This window comes from Hipposideros armiger, unplaced genomic scaffold, assembly GCF_001890085.2.
Source record: "Hipposideros armiger isolate ML-2016 unplaced genomic scaffold, ASM189008v1 scaffold_593, whole genome shotgun sequence".
Taxonomy (NCBI): Eukaryota; Metazoa; Chordata; class Mammalia; order Chiroptera; family Hipposideridae; genus Hipposideros; species Hipposideros armiger.
Genome location: NW_017731943.1, coordinates 139,823 through 161,017, shown reverse-complemented (window position 1 = coordinate 161,017; position 21,195 = coordinate 139,823). Strand labels below are relative to the sequence as shown.

At 37.8% G+C, this 21,195-nt stretch overlaps 1 protein-coding gene across 1 annotated transcript in view; it reads left to right on the top strand.

The window, feature by feature from the left end:
* RSPO2 (R-spondin 2) overlaps positions 1-21,195 on the top strand; it is a 155,000-nt gene that overhangs the window by 93,111 nt on the left and 40,694 nt on the right. Inside the window, exons 4-5 of the mRNA XM_019624570.1 lie at positions 5,623-5,766; positions 8,235-8,423. Of these exons, the coding sequence (XP_019480115.1) occupies positions 5,623-5,766; positions 8,235-8,423 (333 nt within the window). The remainder of the gene's footprint in view (positions 1-5,622; positions 5,767-8,234; positions 8,424-21,195) is intronic.

The following is a 21,195-nucleotide window of genomic DNA, read 5'->3' as shown; positions in this document are numbered from 1 at the left end:
GTTTGCTAAAGCAACCTGAATCCCACAGACCTAGCGATCAAGAAATAACAGAAGTGGAGTCCTCAGTGTGTGTCTGACGGCCTGTCTGCCTCATCGATGATTGATTGTAATATATAGCATTACATTTTTTTCACAGTTGGGTTTAGCAAAGGTTGATTTATCTCTGCTTTCAATTCAAGGATTTAATTTTTTTTGTTTATGCGGTTGGCTATGCTGAGATGTTCAATTAAAAGATGGTTCTTGTCATCTAGACTTTGCTTATAAGATAAACAAAACTAACTCTCCCAGTGTGCCAAGGCCCTCAGATTGCTGTGAGACCAAAGGAAGCGGGCATAACTACGAATCTTTGGCTTCTCTGGTTTCATCTTCCCCTCAACTCAGTTCGTTAGCTCTATCTACTCGTCACGCCTCCTTTTCCCATGACTGTTACTTCTTAGAGTGTTGAACCTCTCAGCGGTTTTCCTTACCTCCACTCTCTCCCTGCTTTCAGAAAGCTTAGTGTCCTGAAACTGTGCACTCCTCAGCTCACTTTGTATATTCCTCAGAGTAGTCACATTATTACCTCATTGCCTGCCTGGTACCTTTCCTTTTGGTAGACTGAAGAGTCTGAAATACTTTTTCATCTGTGCCGTTAGCCATCCATCACGATGCCTGGCTCCTAGTGGCTTTTACCTGGCAAAATGTAGGAACAAACTAGGTACTGTCTTGGTCCTGTTGCTCTCCTGCTCAAGAATCTCTTTTTAGTTAGAGCAAGCCCTAATCTTGAACCTAACTTCATTTTAATGAATTTTAATTTGTTACTTAAACACTCAAAACCACACAAAGTGCAAATAATGTATAATTTTACCTCCGTTTCTGAAACTAAGTAACATACGAAGTGAAATTCCCCACCCATGGAAATCTAAGCCTGAGTAACCATCTCTTCCACCTAACCTTCATTTCATTCAAGTCACTTGTCATGGGATCCATTGCATGCCATGTGGAATTTCTTTATTGCCTTATTATGAATGGAGTTGCCCTGGCCGGAAATCTACTCTTCCTTATGTCTCTCTAAAACCTGCTCAGCTGAGGTTCCAACTTCCACAGTACCAGCCACACTTCAATATTTATATTTTCTATTATAATTGTTTTCAGGTGGTTATTTGTTCCTCCAGTAAGACTTGTAGTCCTTTATAGCAATCAACCAACTTTTCTTTCTATATTAAAGATATTTAGAGTGCATGTGCAAGCAGCCTCGAACTAAGAATTCAAATGAGCTTTTAAATATAAAGACATTGAATGTTTAAGTGGCATTCATGGGAGTTCCCTTGGCAAGCATGAAAACCCCGCCATGTGTCCGGCACTGTGTTAGAAACAAGGAATTCACAGATTGAGAAATAATAAAGTGTAATGGCAGAACAGAAATGTATCTGTCTTCTCTGCTGTTAATGTACCCAGCACATGCCTCTCATATCCGCTGTGCTATGTTGCAATGCCCTGTAAGTGCCACATGGCCCCCTCCTTGGCGTTCGCACCTCCAGCGCAGGCAATGGGTATTATAATTTTATGTTCTCAGGGTCTGGCACAATACCATGTTTTTGGAGAATGTTTGGAATGAACTGTTGAAATGAACTCCAGTATAATTTGAAAAATGTCCTAATGGAGCCTGAGTGGGTGCTGTGGGAGGAGAGAAGGAGCACCCAGCCTATTTTTTTGTCTCTTGGCCAAAGTGAGCCCCTCTTGCCAAATGACAGCCCCATCAGGCTACATTTGGACACAGTTTCACTTGGACAGTAAGTTTACTTAAACCGATATTGGCAGTCCTCATTTTGTGGATTACATTTTTGAGGAGGCATGTAATTTAGAAGCATGTAAGTTGGCTAAATCCGGGTCTTATATTTCTGAGCAAGGACTTACAGCCCAGATTTTTATAGAAAAGACCTATGTTTAGCAAACTTTAATATACCTGTTTTCTTACACAATATAAAGTTTTCTAAGGTTTATCAGTCTGTTGAATGACCCCACTGGTGTTTTAAAACCCATTTATTTATAACGTTGACATATTTTCCTGAACTGTATATACAGTGGCAATTTCTGAGGAGTAGGCCTGAAATGCCATTCCAATAAGGAAGAGTATGTCTGTGTTTTCTTTTAAACCTTCTGCATTGTTTTGGGTTTTTATTTATAATGAGGATGTTTTACTTTTCTATTAAAAATGAGTTAATAGAGTTGATGTAAATCCCAACTATTTAAGGACAAGAAGCTTAAGAAATTTTGTGCAGAGTAGCTACAGGCTGGAGTGGGGAGGGGAAATATAGGACTATGAGGCCCCACGAAGAGTGGTTTCCTCCAAAGCAGAAGCAGTAGTTCCGGGAGAAATGGCAAAACAGGGCATGGGGCTGTGGATGGCCCTGGAGCTGGTGAGGGAAGGTGTTCAGGTGCTGAAGCATGTGAAGAGGCAGATTTCCAGGGAAGGTGGTTTATGCAGTTGCTAGCTTTACAAAGCTTCCAGTTCAAAGGTGTCGGTGATTAGATGAGCTGTGTCAGCGCAGGCTGCTGAATGTATGGGCTGCTGCCATTGGTTTGATGTTGTGGCTAAGTGTGATGGAGACCAGGAAGGTCAGAAGAGCTTCCCGTGATGTTAGGACCTGGCACCAATCAAAGCATTTATTTAAATGCATTATTAAGTTACAAAAAAAATTTTCTTTCCTTATGATTTGAGTGAAGGAAACGTGTCATTAAACATCAGAAAACAAAGGATACTGTCAAGATGGTCAAATGACTGTATTTTGAAGGCTAAAGCAGGTTCAGCATTATCTAATAAGGGGTGTAATTTCCTGCACCCCACATTGGGATGGGATAATATTCCTTTATTCTTGCCTGTTAAAATCAAAAGAATTTATTTTAGAATGTTAATAGTTTTGTTTTCTGTAAATTCAAGTAGGTCACAAATGTATATTGAAATAACTTTTGCTGCTGTACTTTTAATACATAAATGCATTACAGTTATAAAAGATTCATATAATTCAGATATATATGTGTGTGTGTAAATATATACATATATATATAATTTTTAATGTGTTTCAAAATTCTACCACCCTCTTCCCAAATTAACTTCTCCAAGCTACTTCATAACACACACGCGTGCGCGCGCGCGCGCGTGCGCGCGCGCACACACACACACACACACGGTTTTATTATATCATCCTCCAGATACCCTGCAACTTCCTTTTTTTTTTTAGAGCATATTCTCAGCCATTGTTTATAATTCCCCTCGTGCTTTTTGATGGTTATTGTATTCTACAATTTGAATGCATCAGATTTTTATTCTACTTAAATTTGAGGACAAACAATTACGCTTTCTTCTAGCAGGATTCATGCCTAAAGAAGTCCTAAGGGACTTTACAGAGAATGATAGGAATTTTAGAAATTCTACATTCTATGAGCTGATATTAGGAGAGAAGAATGAAATGAGGAGAGGGAGTTACAGGTAACAATAAAGATCAGCAGAGGCCCTTGTAAAATTAATTCCAAATGCTTATTACTATAACTTTTTGGCGAAAAAGCTTATTGGTGCAGGTCATATTTTTTAAAAAAATCAGACCTTGTAGATAACAGCTGATTTATGAAGTGTATAGTCCTTTTTAAAAATATAAATGCTTTGTTCTTTTCATCCTTTAGTTCTTTGTTTTACCTTTGGAATGTTTATCATTATTTCTTAGGAAATAATCCTGCTAGCAGGAAGGGCTCCTTGCTTTTAAAAAAAAAAATGAAGCAAGAAAAGCAATAATTTGTGGATATGATGGTCATGTATTTTGACCGTGATGAAGAATCTACTCACCAGCTGTAGACCGCTGTTTTATTAAAATATAGGTTGCAGCATTTTAGACAGCACATGAACCTTTTATGGAGTGATAAGCTGTTTTGTGCCCACTATCCTCCCCCGAAAGAGCAATACTATAATTTGGCTATAGACTTTCACCCACACATTTCCAATGTAAATTTGTTAACATTTTAGAGGTTGAATTAGCTGCTTCATGGTGGTCATTTAATACATGAATACCTACTTAGACTCAATATTGAAAGGTGAAGAGTTGACATTTTCTTTTTATAAAACTAGAAACTGTCACTTTTTATAATGTAATTTATTTTAATGAAGTATTTTTTTTTAGCCTTTAAATTCTCTTTTTGGCTCTATTTTCTCAATTTTCAAAATTTTGGTATTCAGTGATTTCACATTTTGGTTACATTTTCTATTCCATTATTTCTTTGCTTGCAGTAACTATTAATATATGTTTTATAGCTTTTCTGAATCATGAAAGCTCCAAATACAGTATTGGCACTGAGAGCCTTGTTCAATGAATAAAAATGACACTGAGGAGTTTCATAGAGCTTTACATGCTGTTAATTACCATTAATTAAATCTGTTGCAAGGAACAATGTACTATTATTATCTGTTGAAAACCTGACCTTTCAATTAAGCAATCTGCCAACCCTCTCTCCTTTCTTCTCTTTGACGAGTAGCTAACAGTATATTTATTTTTACCTGTGCAAGCCAATTATGTCTGACCCACAAGGGAATCTGACCTAGAGTACAAGATAAATTATTGCTTCTTTTTACACCTTGTTGTAAAGTGTGTTGTTTAGTGGAAACATATACGTTTCTAATCCATTATTGCTTTTGGGTGCAGACTACCTATTATGATCCGGTTGATTTACATGTATTATTACAAGTTCTCACGATAGCCTTGTAAAGTCAGTGACGTCTCTGTTTTACACAGAAGGAAATAGAAGCTCAGAGAGGCCTGTAGTTGTCCAGAGTCACAGAGCTGCTAAGGAAGGGCACAGCTGGGATTCAAACCCAGATGAGGCAGACCTGACAGCACTTCGGTTTCACAAACTGCTCCTAGGAAACGCGTGCATTAGAGAGACCCAGGACAGATTCGGAAGGCAGTCAGTTTAGGAGGCTTCCAGAACCAACTCAGCTACTGCTACCTATATGAGGTCTCTCTGTTAGTCTCAGGTTCCTTTTGGCAAAATAGGGCCAGTACTGCCCACCTTGTAGGGTTATTATGAAGACTAAATGGATGCATGTAAAGGGCACATACCAAAGGGCACATTGTGTGTTTAAAAAAAAAATGACCTAAACTACCCCTCCAAGCTGGACACCCTCTGATGTAAGTACATGCCAGCATTGACCAACATAAACAAAATTTTAATTTACTGTCCTGAAACAGAAGATACTGATTAGAGTATTCCCTTTGTGTTTTTCATTGTAGGTCTTTTGAAGAGCAGAACAGATTTCAATCCCAGCAGCAATGTAATTTGTAGTGGGGGCGTTTCCTTTTTCTTTGTAATCCTTTGTTTAACTCCATTTGGAGTTGCAAAAATTTCTAAAGGGTTCCATGGTGCCTAGGGCCCAGGGCTAGAATTTTGTCTTAGTTTATTGATGTGGTGAGCTGTTGGAAGAGGTAGGAGTGATTTAGAATGAGATGGCATTAGGAAACAAATGAGTTGAACACATATTTCTCTAACCACTAGAATTTCGATTGAGCTGACCGATGAGTTTGTGAAAGTTTTATTTGCAAAACAAGGGTATTTCTTTGACTGAAATTTTCTCTTTCTCTTTAAAATTGTTTTTAGGATGCAGAATAGAAAACTGTGATTCTTGCTTTAGCAAAGACTTTTGTACCAAGTGCAAAGTAGGCTTTTATTTGCATAGAGGCCGTTGCTTTGATGAATGTCCAGATGGTTTTGCACCATTAGATGAAACCATGGAATGTGTGGGTGAGTAGTTTTTCATGTAACTTTCAAACTTCAACTTTTAACACCTGTTTCTTGAAAAAAAAAAAGTGCATGCTGAATGTATTCCACCTAAAAACAAAATCTTGTTGTTAATTAGAACTGAAAATTACTTACGTTTTTTTTTTTTTTTTTTTTTGCTGGCTTTCTGAATTCCTTAGGCTTCATGACATTTGGTAGTCTCATATGTTACGTCTTGCTAGGCAATTTGCTAGTTGTACATTTACTAGGTTAAACTATTTAAATGCAGATAGTAATATTTTTATCATATGTGTAATACATCTATTTCTTAATTATCTAATAAATTATTAGTAATACTTACAAATTTTTAATTATCTAATCAATTGTTGGAGAAAAACATTTTGTTTAAAAGGAAAACAAAAATTTCAAGCAGTACCGTATGGTTAACTATTCTATTACTTTTGTTATGTATATTAGTCATGGAGTTTCTTGATTAGCCACTTGTTTTTAAAAAAATCAACTGGAAGGAAAATTTTTGTGCGAAATATATTTCGTTGATGATTGCATGTTGCAAAGTGCATTAAAACAATTTTACTAAATTTAGATACCTAGAATGCATAATTTAATATACACATATATACTGTTTGTGAATATCAATTAGGAATACACATTTCATAAATTTTATATTTTTTGAATGCTTGAAAAACACTCTGGTTTTTGGATTTTATACCACTTATTTATTTTATTTTATTTTTTTACAGGTTTTATACAGTTTTGGTTCTTATAATACAGTTTAAAATTTAAAGCCCTGTCACTACCTACATTTTGACAAATGCCTGAATCTATCTTTAGGTGTCATGGCATCCTCTTACTACGCCCATCACCCATCCCCCAACCCCTGAATTTTTTTGATGTGTTATACATGTGATATGATGTGCAACAGAGCTATGTATTATAAGTGAGGCTTTCCATCTCCTTAAAATGGAGACTTAAAAGAAAATTGAGAACTTTTTTTTGCAGAAATATTGCTAAACTAGTCTATAATTCTATATATGAAAGCTTGCTGAGAGCACATTTAAAACGAGGGATTTTTGAAGAAACGTGTACTTATGCTCCTATTTATGTGAGTTAATACATTCATACAGGCAACACCCTATTAAAAAATAAGGAAGTCACTGGAAGTGCATATTCAGAATGTTGAGCTGGCTTTTGAGAGGCAAGGCCCATGCCCATTACAAACGTTCAGTGGAAACTCTTATGAAACCCTTAAATATAAACACATTACAAATTGAGTCCTATGCATTCCCCTGAATACAAATCCTAGCTTTGAAAAATCTAAGCGTAACCATGCTCCTGAATGCTGAAATACTGTGTGTAGACTCTGGGCCTGAGTCCTCATCTGCTAGTGTAAAGGGGCCTCTTAATGGTGAATTTGATGAGGAAGTTTAACTTTGCCTATTTTTGTCCTTTTATTCCCCCACCCCATCCCAGGGGGTTGGAGGGGAGCCTACTTTTCCACTATATGAATTTACAAAAGGGGATACTGAAAGCTTTTACATATCTAGGAAAAACTTACATTTTTCAATATCTGATCATATTTGTTTACTTTTCAAACTATAGTAATGTACAGCACCAATTTAGGGAATAAGAAATACATGTTGTGGTTTCTAGACACCTATTGAAAGAATTGAGATACAGTAACTCCCTGACTTACGAACATTCGAGTTGTGAACTTTCACAGATACGAACAGACCTCGCATTATGAACATTCGTAGATACGAACAAATCGCGGACGTAGCTCACGTGTCTGCCGGACATTGTCACAGTTGTGCTGCTGTGTGCTTACTGTACAGTGCGATAGTGTACAGTAGTGCAGTGCTCAATCAGAGTGCAGGATGTCTGGAAGCAAGAGGAAAAACAGTGGTGATGTGGAGGGGACTGTTAGGAAGCATCGAAGGTGTATAAGACTCACTTTGTCGGACTTATGAATGAATCCAACTTATGAACGGTCTCCCTGAACAGAACTTGTTCGTAAGTCGGGACTTACTGTAATCAGAAAATGCAAAACAAACACCCTATTATTTTTGCCAAATAATACTTACTTCCATAATAAAACTAACATACTTGTGAATTTCAGTGGGGGCATTCGGAATTAACCTATAACATTTTGTCTTCTGTCATAGTATGAAAATATTTTTTACTGCAGGTTTTCTATATTTCAGTGTCTTTAGAATGGATCAGAAACATCCTTTAAAAAATGAACTAAGACAAATAGAAAGTAATAGTTTTTAAATTGCTTATGTGGCAATTGTTTATTGTAGGTGAAAGTAACCCAAAGAGTTAAAGTTCCTGAAAGTTGTGGGCTGTACAACTTAATTTTTGGTATCTGAAGGTAGGGGAGTCAAGAAACGCTGCTGTATAAATTTGATGATGGTGGAGCAAATGGATACCAAATTGTTATTTGTGTTTGTATTTTTTTTAATCTTTATTAGAAGGATGTGAAGTTGGTCATTGGAGTGAATGGGGAACATGTAGCAGGAATAATCGCACGTGTGGATTTAAATGGGGTCTGGAAACCCGAACACGGCAAATTGTCAAAAAACCAGCAAAAGACACGATACCATGTCCAACCATTGCTGAATCCAGGAGATGTAAGATGGCCATGAGGCATTGTCCGGGAGGTGAGTGTGGGCAGTCACTATCGTGGGCTGTGTGCTTTCTGAAATTTCCTCTTCCCTGACCACCCTCCCTCCCAATAAAGAGTAATTATCTTTGAAGGAAACCTGATCATAACATTGGTGAGAGGGTAAAATTCCATCTTATACTTACTTAGAAATGAATGTGTAAATTGTATGAAGAATATAGAGTGACTATTTCATTTACTTTCATGATAACTTGATAATAATTTAGAAGAGTGTATTACAAATGAGCTTTCTAAATTTCTAAAAGTGTGTGTCTTTTTTTAATTTTTTTTTGCTAATGTAGTATAAAAGCAGGTTCTTATGAAATCAGGCCTTTGCAGATGTTGCTCTGAGGGAAGCAGCCAACTTTCAGTTGAGAAGAGTTTAGATTAGAAAGGTTTATGGAATCTGTAAAATCATCTGCATCATTGCTAGTTGAAGATGACAACTTAAAATAAACTTGCCTAAACACTGGGAGGAATAAACGTTGTCTTAATGTTACCACAATTAGCCGGTTCTCTTTGTTTTGATAATAATTTGTAGAAAACAGCTACTGGTATGTGTGTGTTTATTCATGTCTTTGTAGTAATTGTGCTGATTTGCAGTAATTATTCTGTAATAACAGGATTAGGCCCATTTACAAATTAGGAGAAGCGGTACATAGCTCAGGTGCTGGCTGAAGCTGAGTCAGTCTGTTTGAAATGTCGTTCTCAGCGCTGTCACCGTGGCTCTTAAAGCCTAATCGCTTGTTACCGTTTATTTATCACTAGCGGATGCTATAGTACCAGAGATGAAGTCGGGGTTTTTCTAGTCCACAACATAGAAAAACAAGAAAGGAAGTTGCATTTGGAAAATTGCCCTACAAAATAATCAAAACTTGTTTTTTGCCTCTATTCTTGCTGTTGGTGCCTAGTTTTTCAGCTTTGTGGTTTATAGCCCAGAGAGAGAATATATGTCTGCTTAACATGGATTTATATCTGTAGTACGCTGCCTCATAGAGAATGTCTATGATCCATGGAGGAAGACAAACTTTTAAGGCTGGAGCACTCCGGCCGGCCTTTGAGAACTATTAGATCCAGATTCAGAAGCTACTATTAGGAAGGCCGCTTTTCCTCTTGAATTAGTTTTGCTTTGCTTTGCCGGGTCTTTGAAACAACGTTTTCTTGGGTTTGCTTTTTCACTAACAAGGATGGTTTTGTTCACTTAAACTGGGTATTTTTCAGTCAAAATATGAGAAAATATTTTCTTACAAAACTAATAAGCCACTTCTTGGATAGCTGAGAGCATTTAACCTGCAACCTTGTGCCTAAAAACAAACCCGATGTATTTAGGTATTGGAAATAAAGACTTCCTTTGTTGTGTATTGTTTATATAGCAACCTCCCCCCATGTCTCTCCTAGCAATGTGGCCCCCCAATTGTGGTTTACGTTAATAGCAAAAATTAACCTGAAAATGCTCCTATAACAAACACGCTTATGTGTAACAAGAACCAGCGTATTCCCCTCCCCTCCCAAACTATTTTGCCCCAGCCCCAGTCTTGCTTGAGACTTTTGTAGATAACAGCTAGATTGTTAACCTATAATGTTTATTGCCACCAACAACAGTATGCTGTCTTAATAAAGTACAACCTGACACTGTCAGCAATTTAAATTATGCCAAAATAAATGCTTATGTATCATCTGCTAATATTCTTTTTTTTTTTTTGATGAGTGAACCAATAATGATCTCTGATTTAATTATTCATCTTTAGGTTTTACCAAGTATTATTTATTAGGCGAGGCTGGGTATTGTTCTGATCCCTGAATCTACATTTTCAGTTTAATAAATTCAATTTTTCTATAACCTTTAAAGTGGGTAGATCTAAAAGGCTGTATGGGAATTTGTTTTATTGTTTTATGTTTCCTAAAAAGGTAACGACCATAGAATTGTTGATAGAAATAGAAAATTACTATGCCATAAAATAACTTCTATTTACAAGTGTAACACATGAAAATTAGAAAATTGATTTTGGAACTGAGCACCAGTTGATCAAAATTGGCATAACTTCCAGCGGAGTAGCCCACCTTGCCTCAGGTGAGAGAGCGAAAAGTTCTTTCTTCAGCAGGTCACGGTGATTAATGGAAGAATGGAGAAGAAAACCACCTTATTCCATTTTACATCTTGATTTGATTTTAGTGATCTGCTTTGACAAACCATGCAAAAATGTAAGTCGTAATCAGGTTGGGAATACAGGCGTTTTTTTCAGATCTTTTCAACATATGTATGGATTTTTCTCCCGTTGGAGCCAGTCTTAACCTGATTGCACACAAACAGCCTTAACCTCCTTCACACCAAAGCACCAGCACATTAAAATCAGCTGCTTTTGATTACTGGAAGGCGTATGTTAGAGGCCAGCATAATGGAATAGTCACTAAGTGTATAAGATATTACACTAAACACTATTACAAATGGGAAAACAAATGGATGCAAGATTAAAAGAATAAAACAATATAATCTTTTAGCATGCTTTCCCCTTAATTGTCTTATGCTTATTTGCTTTAAAAAAAATGAATACCTGAAAATATCCTAAGGCATGGATTGATTTACACTTGTAGCTACTCAGTGTTGATTCCCAAACTTGTCTTTTTGATTAGGTATCTTTGCTTTCATTTCTAATGTCATAACCTGTAGAGTTTCTGGAGCTTTTCTGACACTCGTTTTTCAGGATTCTGGTGTGGCGTTCAGGAGATCTGAGTCTCTGTACCCCTGTCAAGTCATCAATTCTGTGACCCTTGGCAAGTCACTTAACCTCTTTTGGCCTCTGTTTCCTCATTTGTAAAATCGAGGGTATTGGGGTAGGCGAGCTCTCAGATCCAGTCCAGTTCTAAAATCCAGTGATTCTAAGATTAATTGCCAAAACATACGGATGAGTTCTGTGGTTGTCATGTGAAGGGTGAGGAAGAGAACTGTAAGCCCAAGAGCACTGTTTTACAATCAAATAACCGAAGACTCTTTCAGCAGCTGTACTGTGCGTTTGCCAAGCCTTTTCCATCTGGCAGCTCCCTCTCACTCTCCTCTTCCCTCCTCCTTCCTTCTCACAGAGAGTCAGCCCTCAAAGAATCAGCAAGACTCTGTTTAAATCCACATATGACCTGTGGTGTAGCTACCAAGATAGCAGGAGGATAGAGAAGGAGGAAAGGGGCAAACAGAGGGGCACATAAAAGACCATGAAAGAAAAGGGACCAGTGAACAGTGAGTGAAAGAAAAATTATATCGAGCAATGTATGTAGGAAACAAGGGTGAAAAAGAGTGGACTGCTTAACAACGAAGGCTGTCCTCACTATATAGATATGCTTTCCCTCCCTCCTACCCTGAGTACACTGATTAAGAGAACTCATCGGGTTGGGACTAATTAGTTCTATTAATATATAGCCTGCATCTTTAAATGGAAGGAATTTGAAGTCTGAACCATGTTGTACATTAGGCAAAATATTAATGGAAAATATAGACATCCTATTATATATTTAAATGACAAATGGAAGAACAAGATCATGGATGTGGAACAAATTCAAAGTTGGAAGATGCTCATGTATGGGGGAAAATGGTGACAATTGGAGGTGGCTGTAACCCTTCATTCTTTCACATGATTGGCCAACCCAACCTCAACCTGAAATATTGTCTCCTGTCATTATTTTGTGAGGTCTCATGACAACTGATTTTAATTTATCCACTAGGTATTACTCTGCACCAATCATTGGTCTAGGCATAATATTGCTCCGAGTCCTTATAGAGCTCTTTCTAGTGGGAATCATGGCAATAAAGTGGATGAGTGCATAAGGTCGTATGGGGAATAGAGGCTGTGAAGAAAAATAAAGCAGCATATAAGCTAGTGAAAGTTGTTTGGGAGTATTGTTTTATGTAGGCTGTCCAGGGAAATTGAGGGAGTGCCATTTGGTTGCAGATCTGAATGAAGGAGAACTTTTGAAGACTTAAGGGAAAATTTTTTAGCTATTGATTCAATGGTTATGTCATGTGACTATCCCTGATCCTCCCACTGTATGTTAGGGGAGAGACGGAAGCTGAGACCTAGGGAGGCTCTGACTGGTCCGAGGTGAAATCTAGCAAGTTTCTAGTTGGTAGAGCCAAGAGGAGAACCAGTGCTTTGTTGTCTAGGAAACACAAATTTTCCCATGCCTTTTCCTTGTGCCATACAATAAAAATCAAAGATAAAGCCATGGTTGTCCAACATCAAAGTAGCCAACTTTAAACTATTTCTACCCCCAACCGACACATCGTTTTACTTCTGCTCTACAAATACTTTTGTAAAACATGGCACCCTGCCATCACCACCCCCTCCCAACAGCTTCCAACTTGAAATATCTAGTGAAACATACCCCAAGGGTCATTTCTTAAATGCCAAAGTGCTGAGCCACTGGCTTTGCCTTTTGGTTCAGCTGCTCCTCCTAAGACCTCTTCTTCTATCATTTACAGTCATCGGTCCTCAGTTTGTTGGGGGGTGGGGTGGGGGGAAAGGGGCTGACGTCAAGATTGTTCTTTCCATCCTCAGCCTTTCAAAGCTGCCCTCTAGCTGAGGCTGCCTTGTGCTGAGTCCCACCCAGATTCATCCTTGCCCTCTTGCTTCCTGGTCTGCACAGAATGCTGGGATCCGAGCCCCACCCCCACATCGAGTAGCTCCGTGCCCAGCATGGTTTTTCTCTTTCTGACACATTGAAGCAGCCAGACTGTTAAAGTAATTTAGGTGATGCTTTGCCATATGCTCAGATAGCTTTTTGTCCCTTTTGCCCGTGGGCTGTCCAAACTCACCATACCTCAGTTGTTGGTAACAATATAGTGCAATTCTTTAAGCCCTAGTTGTATTTTTCTCAGGACTGTGCTAGAATTTAACTATAAAATCCACTGCTATATACTATTTCAACTTGAAAATAACTTATTCATCTGGTTAGACCTTACTTGACCATTATCTGCTTTTATTAAAAAGTGGCTTTTAACTTGGTAGGAAACAAAAGAAAATATGATTTAGCAACTTGGACCCTTAATCTCTGTAAACATCTCCTTTTCAAAAGGCAAGGGTAATAAGACCTCTCTAATCTTTGTTTTCTGTATATAAATTGATAGCAACATGTGGACTAGGTATTAGATAATATAACTAAAGAGGGTTGTAGATTGTGATGGATTAAACTGAGAGCAGGAAATAAGCACATTTTCAGTAGGATAAGGGTCAAGAAAATATGCTTTAGACATGTGTTCTTTATTTCTGTACATTTTGTTTACATTTGAGATGTAATTTATGTGGTCTGTTTTATACACGCCAACCTCCAGAGTAGATTGGAAGAGAAAGAAAAAGAGTAAAACCTCTTTCTTTGGAAACTTTCATAGTTGTCAGGAAGGTGGATATTGAAATCTTTATAGGAAGATGACAGCATCTAAAAAGTGAGACTTTTTGTTGCCCCTCTGTTTGCTATGCTAAACGCTTCATTAGATTTTAAAAATCAGTGATTTGTATTAGTCACTTTAAGCAAATTACTGTTTCCCAGGTGCCCTAGACACATGGCAGCTCATTGTAATGTTTATTTTATAGTGATTATAAACTGGGACAGTCACCCATAAGCAGCCACATTTTAAGTGTAAATGTAGAATAACTACATTACATTTATGTTTAACAAAGATCCACTTGCCCCCAAACGTTTCTGTCAGTAGCTAGTGTCCGAAATTCCTGCTTTAGCGATCTTAGCACTGAGCTTTAAGGTAGTGTGTTGGGGGGTAGGCCCACCCTCTCTTTTCATTTTTTTTACTTGTTTGCTAGAAAGTGGGTAGGTGATCACTATTGGCCCCTGTTTTTGTTTTCTGGGTTTTTTTTTTTTTTTTTTTGGTTTTTTTTTTTTTTTTTTTGCAATGATTTCTTTCAGATCGACTACTTCTCACATTTCAGAGGATAAGGTTCTGAGAGAATGGAGGAGCAGAAAAGTGGGCTCTCATGTGTGGTGTGCATGGGAGCTAATGAAAAATCCATTGAGGGCAAAACTAGGTGCAGTCTTGTATTGAGGCGTAGAACTCCAAGGTCGTGCAGAGCACCCATCACAAAGAGGCTGAAGAGGGCGCATAAGGCAGCCTCTTTTCCCAGTTTCATTTGGAGCCTGTGCTGATGCCAGCCTTGCTTGCCAGGGATGGGGTGGGGGTGGCCAGGGAGCAAGCGAGTGAAAGAAGCCCCACCTTTGTGCCATTCGCTACAGCTTTCCATCTGGAGTGTCTACTAGCCCCATTTAATTATAGTCTGGAGCAACATGTACCGGTCTCTTTTATGGGTACTTGTTAAAAGGATTTCTCAACTACAATGCCACTGAAGGTCTGATGTTCTCTGTGCTACAAGGCAAGGACAGGAAAATTCCAACGGGGCCTTTCTTTTATGAATTTTACACAGCAGTGAGCTACTCTGATCTTAATGTAAAATATATAAAACAACTTTTACAACACTCTAAAGTAAAAACAAGTTTAATAGGACACACATGGTGTCAGTGGTAGATTTTTCACCCCCTTACAGGGGACCTTTTAAAAAAAAATTATGAGATAAGAGAGTCTCAAGTATAAACCCCCTAGTGGTTTCTTACAATAACTTATTTTCCTCCTCAGACACCTCTGAGGGACCTTTCACTGGTGTTGATAAAAAGCGCAGGCGGTTTGCTCACTGAGATTTCCGGTAAATACTTCTCCAGCTACTGGATTGACCTAGAGCTGTACTTGTGGATATCCTCCAGAATCAGGAGGCCAAAAAAAAAACACCAAAAACCAAAAACAAACAAACAAAAATTTCAACGGAAATAATGACAGAGTTTTACTAAAATCCCAGCATGATTCATGTTGTCATCATACAGAAGTGGTTAAGACGATAACATTATTTGTGCAACAGAGAGGGGAAAAGTTTCAGGTGGCAAAACGTATTGCAATTAATTTACACAAAAATGTAAAGGCAGTAGATTTTACTTTACAATTGACCTGTTTATATAATACTTGGACCTCATATTTCTGTGCCAGGTATTATTTTCCTATATTTGAGGACTTTGGAAATCAGGAGTAAAATAGTTGAACTCCTATAGTCAAGAGATATTTAACAATCGATGTTATCCTTATGTCCTGCCCATGACTCAAAGGATTTAAAAGTAACTTAATGTAAAAGGACATTTGATAACATGCTAAAACAAAACAAAATAAATTTAAAAGATCAGAACTAGGAAAAACTTAAATTAGAATAAGAGCTCAGGACAAAGAAAATAGAACATATGAATATGTGTTGGTTGAAATAATTGAGCCAAAAATTTGGACTTGTGCTTCCTACTAGGCAAAGGGGAAAGGTATATATGATTCTTTCTATCCTTATTTAAAGTAAATGGTTAATTATAAAATGGAATATCAATTTCATAACAGATTTTGGAGGGAAAATCACTGCACATACGAGTACATATGTATATGATATATACACAAACATGGGCGTATATGCATGTGTATATATGTGTGTATATATACACACACACACAGAGAGCACACATATACATGAACATATGAATATATACACACATGTATGTATGAATATAAACATGTATATACATATGTGTATACACAACACACATGTGTATGTGAATACTTGTTCCAGTTTCAGATGCATTCAAGTGTGTGCATGTGTAAGAGGGGTGGGACGTACATCATAGATTTGAGGAAATTAATAATTCTCATAGTAAAGAAAGCATTCTAGTTCCATAGGGAGGAGACACACACTAAACATATTTCTCAAAAGTGGAATGACATCCAGAGCAATGAGTAGTATGGTGGACAATGTGTTCAACAACGTCCATATGACAAACATGAGTTTCCAGAAGGCAGCAGGCAGCTTGGGATTCTTTATCCCTCAGTGAAAGCTGAAGGTGGAATCATGAAATGTGACTTGATAAAGGCTCGGGCAGTATGGAATCAGGGCTTTTTGACTTACCAGTTATAGTTGAATGACATCCTCCACTTGGTTCTTTTAGTGAAAATTGAAATCATTTGGAACTTTCAAGTATCTAGTAAATCTAGAGAATGTGCATTTGTATGGCGTGTCATGTATCCTTTGAATTTGTCAGTAAGCATGGTATCTTTTCTGCGTAGTAATGTGTTCTTAAGTAAGCTCAGGAGTTGCATATTTAGATGCAGAGTTATGTCTGGTGATTGTTTCATGTCCTGCACTAATATTTTAGATAACCTTCTGTGATTTTTGTTTCTTCTCTAAGACTGGCCTTCAGTTACTTTAATCTGGCAAAACTATTTGATATGGGAGTTGCGTGGATTTTGAGTAAATATTCACTGAATTGAATCGACTTTATTAAAGTATGTTACAAGGTGCCTTCTAATTCCTCTTTTGAACCTACTTCTTTAGTGTAATTCAGGTAGTAAATGTTGGAGCTGAATTTCCAATGCAATCCATGATTTTTCCACTGCCACGTCTATAGGATCATCAAGCCAATTATGTTAACATCTATTAATTTCTGTGTTCTAAAGAAAGGAGCAAATTGGGAGCAGGGAGGATACACACAAAAAGCTTATGGCCTGCTAGGGAAGAAGAAAATACACATTACAGATCAATAAAAGAAGCAGAGTTAAATTTGTAAATGTGAATCAGTACAATTACAGGCTCTGATACTATAGGCAAAAGTATCATTTTTAGCTGCTGTGGCCAGGAAATGCTTCCTGAAGAGCAAAACTTAAATTCTAATTATGAGGGATGGGTGGAAAACATGTTAGAAAAGGGAGGAAATTGTTTTAGATGGAGAAAATGTTGTGGGGAAAGGTGCAGATGCCAAAGTGGGCCTCTTGTGTCCAAGGGAAGATGAGCAGAGGAACCTGGCTGAAGCTCAGAGTTTGTGAATGGCCATCATAGAAGCTCACAGCAAAAGCATAAGTTGCATACTGATTGTGAAGTGCTTGTATGGAGAGGAAACGATTTTGAATTTTGTACACAGTGGCGAGCCATAGGGGACTTTTGAGCATGGAGATATTTGAGTAGAATGCTGATTGAAGATAGAAGTGACTGAGGTTGTGTTGGTAAGGTGTAAGTAAGAAGAAACACTGCACATCCCAGATTTGGGGCAATGTTTTTAGCAGAGTCTGAGTGTGGGAGAGCTACCAGGGAAGATGTACACATTTTAATGTTTATGCATTTTTCTGTTACGCTTGTTTTTCTAAAGAGTGCAGAATTTTGCCTTGACTTGCAGTCCACTATGACCCTTATATCGTTTTCTGCCAACTTCCTAAGCCAAGCCATTCTTCAGTTTTATTAGTGCAGCTTATTTTATTTAAATCTGGGTACATTATGCATTCACCCTAACTGAACTATATTTGCTTGCTAACTACTACTTCCATTTGCCATTTACCAAGACTCTGGGATATATTATTCTCTATTTTCTAGCTTATGATGTTAACCTTCTCATGGGTTTTCCTTACCAGCCAGCTTGGAGTACTCTGAAAATTTAAAGCACACAAATTAAATATCATTCAGATCAAGGATGGAAATGTTCCTACAGGGCCCAATTTCAGTTGTACAAACGAAGGTGGTTTTTATCTAGCATGTTTTTTATACTCGCAGATGCCTGGAACATTGGGTTGAGAAGGATTCTGAGTTAAATGCTGGGTTCAGGAGAAAACTTTATAGTTATCAATTTGTGGTGTTTGCAGCATGGCATGGACAGCAACGTATTATGTATTTGTCCCTCCTAATTTTAATCCTTGAGCGCATTCTGTTCGTGACTCTTTTTCATGCCTTCCCTCCAATCCTCCAACACACACTTGGATGTCTTTGACAAATATCTAGCTTCTATTTTATATCTTCGGTGATGGTGGATGATTGTGTATTGGAAAAAACAGTATGGAAAAATAGTAGAAAGAGTTGTAAATTTGATACATACTGGTCTTGGTCATTTATTGGTTGGATGACATCGATCAAATTAATTTCCCAAAGCTTAGTCATATATGAAATGAGGATAATATGTCATAGGATTGTTGTGAGGAGTAAAGAAACATATGTGCACATAGGTGTGTTTTTATTATTCTGCTACACTTGGTTGTAAATCTTTTATTAAGTCTGCTGTATTTTCCATTCTTACCATGGGTGGCTTACTCTTGCATCTTTGCTCTTCGATTTTTGCCCACCTGATGGCTTTAGCAATCATTCAGATATGAATCATCTTTCATTTCAGCCCTAATCCCACAGATCTGGCTGTTGATGGGCATCTTCCCTAGATATCCAGCCTGCATGTCAAACCATGCATAGCTGAAGCGTACACTGCTGTCCTTTCAAAACCTTATTTCTCTTGGGATGCCTCTCCTTCTAAAGGCATCACTAGCCTCCCGGTTTCCCAGGCTCTCAGCCCTACCTTGGAATCTGTTCCTCACATTCAGTCATTTAGGACTCAGGTCTTTGTTCAACCATCTAAACATGTGCAAACTTGAGGCATTTACTGAATCTCTTGTAAGCTTCAGCATCTCTATGTAAATTTTGGAGATAACAGATGCCTGCTTCATAGGATTGCTACGAGGGTTAAATAGCATCATTCATACCTTGCCTTTCACAAAGTTAAGGGTCAGAAAATGTGGATTGTTGTTATTTATTTTTTTTAATAACCACCCACCCGGTCCTGTTTCTCCACTGGCCATTTATCTTCATTTCTATTGTCTTTACTTGATTTGAAACCTTTTTATTCTCTTTACCTATAAGATTGCAATAGCCTTCGGTAGGCAGAGGGAGCATAAGTTAATTTGCAATCCAGCTAACAGATGTGTCAGCATATTCAGAGTTGAACTCATTTCACCTCATTTACAGTTTCATCTATGTGGGAAATTTGAGACACTAAGTTCAAGAAATAACGGGGACAGTAATTGAGTATCCTGATTAGCATAGGGCCTTGAGCAGAGCAAGCCTCACATGTCGAAAGGGATGAAGGTTGCAGGATAAGTTAATGGTGTCTGAAGAGGTGAGACTTTAGAGTGTAGACTTGGAAGTATGGGAGGATTTGAATAAGTGAAAATGAGTAGAGGATGAAGGGAAAAGATTGAGCAAAAGTGTGAAAAAAAAAACAAACCAACCAACAACGGGATATGTATAGGCCACCCTTTATGTAAACATGGAGAATCTGTTTGAGACAACACAGGTGTCAGGAAGGAGAACGGGGAACATCTGGGCAAACGGAGAAAAAATAGAGAAGGAATGAACTCAGCAAATGCTTCAAAGTCAGTAAGAGCTGGTTATTGAATGGAGCCCTGTGGATTGACCAGTGCTGGAAAAATTTGAGACTGACTGAAGAATTATCATAGGGAAGAGGAAGTCTGTCCATTTGTGGTGATTCACTTACAAACCTCAAGCTTGTGTATATGAATATTTAAAAAGAAATTAAAGTGCGGGCATGACAGTGATGCATAGTTTATAACAAGTGAGCTAGCCACCTACACCATACTAAGAAGCCTCAAGTTATGAATATGGGGACAGATGTATCACAAATTCAGTAACGTGCGTTGTATCATTGTACCTAAAGACGTTTTCGCTATGGAACTTCAGTTTCTTAAATCCATTACATAATTTAATCTTGAGAAGAGGGTAGGGTTTATAGAAGGAAAGGAAGCCCTAGACCTAGATTCAGGAGTGGTCAAACTGGATTCTATGCAGGATGTCATGGTGGGTGGGCTTCCTCATAGATCACTGAGAGGTCTCGCAGGTAAGGTCTGGCCTCTCACCTTGGTTGAATGAGAGTAGCTTTACTTTTTTCTCTTTTACATTTTGGGGATTCTGCATGAGTTTTCCTTTGAAAAAAGAACATGTCTTTTTATAAAACAGATCTTTTAAATTTCTTTTAATGAAAGTTTATTGGGGTGACAATGGTTAGCAAAGTTACATAGGTTTCAGGTGTACAAGTCCGTAATACATCATTTATATATAAAACAGATCTTTAAGTTGCACTCATGTACATCTCTTCTTTTTTTAAAAATTTTTTTATTGTTAGTTTCAGGTGTACAGAACAATTCAATAGCTATCCTTTTCACCCTCACAAAGTAACAACCCTCCTCCCCCATCTACTGCCCTCCCACCCCCGATATCATGCTTATCTATTACAATTCCATTGACTCCATTCCCTCTCTCTACTCCATGTCCCGAGACTATATGTATATATAATTACAGTTGACATACAATATTATTCCATATCAGCTTCAGAAATACAGTGCGGTGGTCAGGTCTCTACATCGACTATGAGGTGGTCTCCCCAACAGGACATGAGTCCATCTGGCCCCCTAAGAAATACTTACAACATTATTGATTATATTCCCCAGACTGTCTTTTTCTATCCCTGAGGCCATATTGTAATTACCAATTTGTATTGTCTCATCCCTTCCCTTTCTCCTTCATCCCCACCCCCTCCCAACTAACAATGCTCAGTTTTTCCTCTGTGTCTCTGAGACTATCTCCATCCACTTCTCACATCCATTCAGTTCTTTTACAGAGAGGCTGAGGGACTTCCCCATAGCAATAGTAGATACTAAAGGCAAAGCTTGGTTTTTGCTTAGATATCAAACCTAGAGCTGTTTCTCCCAGATCGACTCATTATCTTCCAACCCACAGTAATCCCTGGGAATTCCTCAGAGGTAACGCAACTAGGTTTGTTCATGTTATTGCTCATATATCCTCTATGGTGTTTGGCCTTTTATTTTTTGCAGTGTTTTCTCTCTAAATAGTGGTATGAACATTAGCATGGACTGAATT